This window comes from Aplysia californica, unplaced genomic scaffold (assembly GCF_000002075.1).
Source record: "Aplysia californica isolate F4 #8 unplaced genomic scaffold, AplCal3.0 scaffold02032, whole genome shotgun sequence".
Lineage (NCBI taxonomy): Eukaryota > Metazoa > Mollusca > Gastropoda > Aplysiida > Aplysiidae > Aplysia > Aplysia californica.
The window spans coordinates 15,311-23,295 of NW_004799302.1; the positions used below are offsets into that span (position 1 = coordinate 15,311).

General features: G+C 39.9%; 1 protein-coding gene across 1 annotated transcript in view; it reads right to left on the reverse strand.

The window, feature by feature from the left end:
• Positions 1 to 7,263, reverse strand: part of LOC101854622 (glycogen phosphorylase, brain form) — a gene marked incomplete at its 5' end in the record, with an annotated part of 21,216 nt that extends 13,953 nt beyond the window's left edge. Inside the window, 8 exon segments of the mRNA XM_013091075.1 lie at positions 228 to 342; positions 1,514 to 1,677; positions 2,186 to 2,332; positions 3,510 to 3,602; positions 4,282 to 4,425; positions 4,643 to 4,725; positions 6,165 to 6,276; positions 7,132 to 7,263. Of these exon segments, the coding sequence (XP_012946529.1) occupies positions 228 to 342; positions 1,514 to 1,677; positions 2,186 to 2,332; positions 3,510 to 3,602; positions 4,282 to 4,425; positions 4,643 to 4,725; positions 6,165 to 6,276; positions 7,132 to 7,263 (990 nt within the window).
• Between the last annotated feature and the right edge of the window lie 722 nt (positions 7,264 to 7,985).

Sequence of the window (7,985 nt, forward strand, 5' to 3'; positions counted from 1 at the left end):
CCCCCCCCCCCCCCCCCCCCTTTGTAAAAAAACAAGACAAAAAAAACCCACAAAAAAACTTTTCATCTAAACCGCTTTGCCTCCTAGTTGACATATATATATATATAACTTTATGGTGGAAGATTCCCTTTCTCGTGTTGGTTTAATTATTTGAGACTAGGTTCACAGAGTCTAGAGGCCCTGTGCACCCTTTGTGTTGACTACCAGATTTGCACTAAAGTCCTCACCTCTGCAACGATGTCGGCCAGTCCAGGGTTACACAGCAGCAGCCATCTCCTGGGGGTGATGCCGTTGGTTTTGTTCTGGAACTTCTTCGGGAACATCTCGTAGAAGTCCTTGAAACTGGTGACGTGAAATATAGAACAAAAAAAATCAAAATCCACCTACGCACTGTTATGCGCTATTCTGAACTTAGAAAGGGACACTTTTGCTCATTTCAAGCAACAACCGAGAACATGATAACTGATAGTTATATTCTTAAATCTTAAGAGGACTCACTATACAATTTTCTTGATATATAAATTCATTTAAATTCTACCTAAGAAAGCCCTAAAACCAACACAAAAATGAAAATCTTTGTCTGCACCATGGAGTCCTATCACCACAATATCTTGGCGTTTGACGATACAAAACATGACTAACAGAAAAAAAAACTGACTGAAGTTCATAGAATGGAATAAGTTGTTGGAACAAAATTAAAGGAGAATCAGTGTAGATATAGAAGGATCTGAAGAACTGACTCCATAGCTACCAACTTTTCAAAGCCCCCCAAAAATCACTCTACCCACGCGGCAGGTCAAGATGGTGGGCATTGGCAAAATAACCCCCCACCAAACCTTTCACACACATTTTTTATGTTCAATAAATTCATGCAAATCAAAGCAGACTTGCAGAAACAGATTTATCCAGTTGACTTACTGGTTTCATTCCTATTATTATTTGCAAATCCAGCCTTGAAAGATCGTAATTTTCATTTAGCACTGGCAGGTCCATGAGGAGCAAAATTAGAAAACAGAGAATATGTATCTTGATGTGTCCTGATTCAAGAACGAACTTCAGTCCTCAGACCCTCAAAAATATATATATACTGGTTACCAGCTATGTTGCTGTAGTGCAAACCAAAAAATTATGTGCCTATCACATCCAAAAGAAGGTCATGAACAGTTATACGAGAAACTGAAAAACCAATCTACAGAATTCCATTCTTTTAAAAACTACCAGCAATCTTATACGCTCTTGAAAAACTAGCCAAAGGTGTAGAACAGGTTCTTCAAAGTTTGAACATTTTGAGGGCAAACAGCCTTTCTACTGTTTGTTTTCAGTACCATTTAACTTTAAAATCTAAAACGCTGAACATTTTGTTGGAACTACTAAACACAGAAGTGCCAGTTTATAAAAATGGGCAGGTAAAAAACAGAAACAAAAATGTATACTTTTAGCAACAACCATCAATCCTCTGAAATCCTTAAGGTATTAGCCATAGAGCAATGAGTCTACAGTGTAAAGAACTTACGTGGATTTCTTGATGATCTCTGAGTGAATGGCTGCCACACCATTGATCGCCTTGCTGCCCACAATAGATACATTGGCCATATTGAGCTTCTTCTCTCCGCCTTCTTCAACCAAGGACATGCGAGCCAGGCGCTCGTTATCACCGGGCCAGCGCTTAGAAACCTCCTGTAACATCACACACAACAGACATGACTTCTTTCATTCACAGACTAATAACCAGAGGTGCTAAATAGTTTGAGATAAAAATCTTGAACTTTTCAGACCCCCCCCCCCCTCCATGGAAATGCACCTGCAGGATTCAAAATTTCCAAATCAGAATGTTGTATCGCAACTTTTTTATAGATTCAGCCAGAAGATGCAAAAAGTTGACAAATTCAGAAATCTGGATTTCCAGATTTAACCAAAAATTGTCACTCGGAATAACAATAACACCATGAGAACAAAATGATTTTGAGAAAAACTTAACTCTTCAAACTTGCAGGCTGAACTCTGCAAAAAAACAAAACAACCAACAACAACAAAACAAACAACTGACCTGACATATTACCGTCTACATTTTACGAAGATGGCAAGTATTTACATGCACTCTTGACCCTACACTAATGACAACAACAATAACAATAACAACAACAATGAGGAAGACAAACAACAACAACAGCAGCAGGAAACTGACCGCAAGGAAGCGAGCGTTGATCTCGTAGAGGATGGCCAGATGGCGAGGCAGCACAAGGGCAAGTAGACTGGCTGGCCAACGCTCCAGGGCCTCCGGCAGAACTGTGTGGTTGGTGTAGGCGCAGGTGCGGGTGGTGATGTCCCACGCCTGGAACACACACAGACGGATTGGGTTGAAGTAAGTGGAACATCTCAAGTACACAGCCTTAACTATATTACTTAACCATTTGAGCCCTGAACTCCTGAGGCTACTGTGCCCCTGTGTCTGAGCGCCTGAGCGATATGTTACTCTGATTCATAACATCGTCAGAACCACATTCCATATTTCACTCCTTGTCATTACCACAACTAATTTACAAAGATTAAAAAAAAAAATTAATAGTGTCCTCAGTAGTAGACACTCATTTCTGTTGCATTTTGTCCCAGACGGGCCGGGTAGAGGATGGGGTCTTGCAAGGCATACGGGCAGTTTATGCACCACCAGTGTAACGGAGGATGGGGCTTAAAGGGGGAAGAGAAAGAACACAGGATTTGACCGTATTTGACAGGGCTAGGGTGAGATTTTGTATTCTTCATAATGTGATATGAACTTGGGAGGCTTCATCTGAACTCAACTCTCTTATCTGAATTTCTTTAGTATTCACTCTCAACTCTACTGAATTTTTTACTTTAAACAGAAAGACAACTGCGGTTCTTCAAAAAGAGGCTCACATCTTTCAAAATCATAAGACTTTAGGCACATTAAAAAGGGGCACTAAAATTTGATTTCTCAAAGCCACTTTTCTCTCAAAATTTTCAACTGCTTCAAACTTGTTACGATGGGTCAAATAACACATTATGTCGATGGTTGTAGCCTAATTTTCTGCCTTTGCAAAGCCGCTAGTCATCTCTCCCAGCCTCTGCTACTGAAAAATGTCAGTTTGAAACAATAACAAACTGCAGTCAAAGATCCTGTAAAGCTTATTCTTTTAACCAATTTCATCCCATTCATAAGTCACTTCACAAAACTCTCACAACTCATTTCGAAGAACAAACTTGGGCAATAAAACAGTTACTTGCTGCATGGCATGCTGTGGAGTAAGAAGGCCTAAAAAGAAGTAGTTTCAATCTCAGTCAAAGTGGAGATTAATCACTGTATTCGCAGTACACAAACACAGTACCAATATACATCATTTAACTCTAAACACCTAATTTTTCCCTAACTGCACCAGTCCCTTTGATTAATACCACCTCACACTACTGTCCTGTCTCACATGATACAGACAACAATGTCATCCCATCCTCCCTCCATCATTGCTACTCCCCACCACGCACCCACACCTCACCTTTTCCCATGACATGTTCTCGATGTCCACAAAGATACGCATCAGTTCAGGGATGGCCAAAGACGGGTGAGTGTCATTCAACTGGATAGCCACCTGAAGACAAGAGATAAAAAATTCTTGAAAGTACATTCTGGTAAAACAAAAAGCACATAAGAAAAAATAATGGTGATAAAGGACCCCCCCCCCCCAAAAAAAAAAGAAAGACAACAAGAAAAATAGAAGGAAAGCAATAACTCAGGATCCATCAACAATTTTAAATCCTCCCAATTATCACTTAAAATATTACAGGGGGCTTTTACTCTTTTCTGCATCTTTTAACACTTTCCCGCCTCACGTCGCTGATTGGCGATGTTTACCACCCAATTTCTTTGGATTTTCCCCAAAATATGATGGTAAAGAGCTAAGGCTGTTACATTGAGTTTGGAATATTAGAGTCAAGATGTTTAAGAATGGCTACACTTTCTGTTATCAGAGGTGCTCCTAGAAATGTTTCCAAAGAGAGGTGGACAGCTGATATTATGCCTCTCTTCTCCGACTTTTAACTTTCACCAATGAAAGACTATCATGAGAAAGTTGTGTAGAAGCATTACCAGACATTTTGTTTCTGAGATAATTACGAGCACACTAATACAGTCACAGTCATACAGTGACAGAAAAAAATAAAGAGACTAACAAAATATTTATGAGAAAGGAAAGAAAGGTACAGCGACATTCTCCAACCACACCCTCAGACAAGCGATGATACAATGATATTATACAGTATAACACATACCTTGTCTGGGAACGTGTCGAAAGAAGTCCGCACAGGGTTAGCCTGACCAAAAGAGGATGACTTGAATCTCCTGATGAGATCTTGGAGGGAAGCAGCCACCAGAAAGTATTCCTGTTTCAGTCGCAGTTCTTTGCCTTCAAACATCTGTCAAGGTAAGAAATAAAAGCATAATAAAAGACAGATCAAAACTAAAAAAGGACATCATGCACATGATAAAGAAAGAGCACAATAATACAAGAAATGAAAACGATGGTCATCCTGAAAAGAAATTATAATTCTACAGAAAGATAGCTTGCTTGTGTATCACTAGAAAAAAAAAAAAACCTCGAAAAAATCATTAAAAAAAAAATTGTCCACTCACATTGTCGTTGGGGTAGAGCACTCTTGAAATGTTCTCAGCATAGTTTCTATCACACACAGCGTTGATATACTCTCCATTATTGACTGTGGAAGCAAAAATGACACAACGATGATAAAGCAATGAAACACTTTCGCGACAGGGCCAGCTCAAGCAATTTATGTCAAAGATCACTGCAGGTTACACTGATAAAGCAACATCTTGTGTGGATCAGTTCAAACAAATACCAGTGTCTACACTGTTATGACCATTGTACACAAGACTTGAGTCTGATTCCCAAGTCAGGCAAATTAACTTATTCTTATGATTTGTATGAAGGAGTAAAGAGAAGGACATTGACATTTTAACACCTATTTTCTGCTAAGGAAAAAATATGGCAGATAGTCAGAAATAACAGTTTTAAACAATCTGCACTCATAAACCCATCCACAACTCATCGCCTCAGAACTATTTTGTCCAAAGGGCACTCTTTACTTATGTGCACATTGAACAATACTGCACAGAAGAGGGTCAAGATAAATATTTTTTAAAAACCTTTGCGACATAATTCTTGGGGAGGGAGGGAGAGAGGGAGGTAGGGAGAGAGGGAGGGAGAGGGACAGAGAGAAGGAGAAGGAGAGGGAGAGGGAGAGGGAGAGGAAGAGAGAGAGAGAGAGAGAGAGAGAGAGAGAGAGAGAGAGAGAGAGAGAGAGAGATGGTTGAAAAAGAAAAGAGGAAAGAGGAAGAGAGAAAGAAAGACAGAAATATTGAAAGAAACCTGTGGGAATAATGTTACAAAGGATGAAATTTGTCTCCCCAGTAACTGTTCTTCTTCATCATTCTAAACAGAAATAATCGGACAAAAAATCATTTGTCAGCGGTGTTCTACACTGCAAAGTTGAAGGAGGTATCAATGGGAACAAGAAAAGAAGTATATCAAAACAATAATGGCCACTCAGTCCAGGTTAACAGCAAGACAAGCAGGAAAAAAACCCCCAAAACAGCAGTGGAAGAGTATAAAAGGGATACCTAAGTAATAATAATTATAATAATAATTGCATTTATATAGCGCATATCCATGCTCAAGAGCATGCTCTAGGCGCTTTACAACAAAATCTTGAATATGTGAAATAATGTTGTCGTACATGAAAAATTACCTTAAAAAAGGAAGCAACGTAGGCTATCAGAAGAATATGATGGGTACACAATCTTTGTCATAGTGTTCTTGATATAAAGTAAAATGACAGAAAAAGAGAGAATAATACAAATATAAAAAGTAGGACCAACCTGAAGCACCCAAAACCATCTGCAAGGCCAAGTTACACAAAAAAGGGAAGAAGACACGAAACTAGAGTTGGAAACTGTTAAAGGCCAAGAAAAAATCTCCCACAGGATTCGCAAACCCATCCAAAACTTGTCGCCTTAGAACTTTTTTGTCCAAAGCGCATTCTTTACTTATGTATATATTGAACAAAATAGTTCTGAGGCGACAAACAGAGGACAGAATGCTGTGAAAACCTTATTAAAGCGATGCACGCATACGTACAGAACTGCAGGTGGAAGCTGTGGGGAGCCTTGCAAGACCACAGCCTCAGGGTGTTCACTGTGTTGTTGCCGTAGCCGGGCACAGGCGTGTCGTAGGGCATGGCGAAAAGGACCTGGGGGTGTATATATGATTATGTACAACGCTTAAAAATGCTTAAAATGTCTGGGCCAACTCCATACTGCACAGAAGAAGGTCAAGATATATATTTTTAAAAAAACCTTTGCGACATAATTCTGGGGGAGGGAGGGAGGGAGAGAGGGAAGGAGAGGGAGAGGGAGAGGGAGAGAGAGAGAGAGAGAGAGAGAGAGAGAGAGAGATGGGTGAAAAAGAAAAGAAGAAAGAGGAAGAGAGACAGAAAGACAGAAAGATTGAAAGAAAGAAAGAAAGAAGGAAAGAAAAAAAACGGAAAGAAAAAAAAGAAAAAATGAAAGAAAAGAAAGAAGGAAGTAATAAAAGAAAACAATCATTAAGAAAATGTTTTTTAAAAACCTGCTAGAGTTTGAGAGTTTGGGCTGCTAAATCCTGATGACACAAAAAAACGGAATCTTTTGGAGCTGGGAAAGAGCAAGACATAATAACCATAAACAAGTGAGGGATGTTAAAATTTATACGAGACCTACCAGTGGCACTCTCCAACCAGCCGCCATAAAGTGTCAAGCCCTGCCATTCACCGACAAAACGCCTTTTTCTTATTGACTGAAGTTTCAAGATAATCAGGAGTTTTGAAAGCATAACCATTTAAAAAAGGCATTCTTCCGAAATTTGAATTCTAATTTGATAAAAAAAACTAGTCACAGTATCACAGAGTGAAAAAAATCAAAGTAAAACTCTGACTAGTTTTTCAGTAAATTAGAAAAGTAGGGTAACTGATCAGGCTATCGATTAAGCGAAAAATTTTTTTAAAAATACAATAATTTTCGCAAAAATAAAAAAATAAGGTGTTTTATCATTTTCGGGCAGCACTGACCTGGGTATCCACCCACTTATCTTGACCATTGACGTTCTCCACACGGCCGAAGAAGTTGACAGGCAGGCAGTACTCCGGACGGGCCTTCTCCCATGGGTTGCCGAACCGCAGCCAGTCGTCGGGCTCCTCCACCTGGTGGGGAAAAAACATGGTTTAGTTTAGTTTTAGAAGAGGTTTTATGGTGCTCGCAACTGCATCAGGTCATATTAGCACCAAGGGATGGATGTCAACATAGAAGTCCTTACAGGGAATCAGGCTTAATAAGCTCACCTCTCTAGCTTTAACAGCCCAAAGTCTGCTTCCACTATCAAAGCACCCTGGAAATAACAGGTCACAAGAGTGTGACAAACATGACATACAAACGAAGTAGAGGAAAAAAGGACGATAGTAAGGATTAGGAAGGAAAAAGCAGCAGTTCCCTGTTGCAGTTCAGGCATTGTTATGAGCATGACATAGATGAATCAGCCCATATACAATTCTACTGTGCGTAAGAACATGTTAATGTCCCCTCTTTGGGAATGGCCCTAGACACTTCAATAAGTAGCACAGCCCCGGCGGGTTGAAAACGTGGTTGCAGGACACGGTTTTAGTTGAAAGTAAAGGCCATCTCATCTCATTTTGTTGTTGTTGTTGTTGTGTATGTGTGTGTGTGTATGTGTGTGTGTGTGTGTGTGTGTGTATGTGTGTGGGAGGCTATCCTTGTGAATTATTTGGAGCCCCGAAGAGCGTGCTCTTCGCCAGGGCCACCGCCTATCTGGGGTAGCGGGTGAGGCCTCCCCATGTTGCTGTTGTTTCTAGTACGGGTTCTAAGACACTTTCAACACAATTGGGTTATATAAGTGCGTAACATTAGA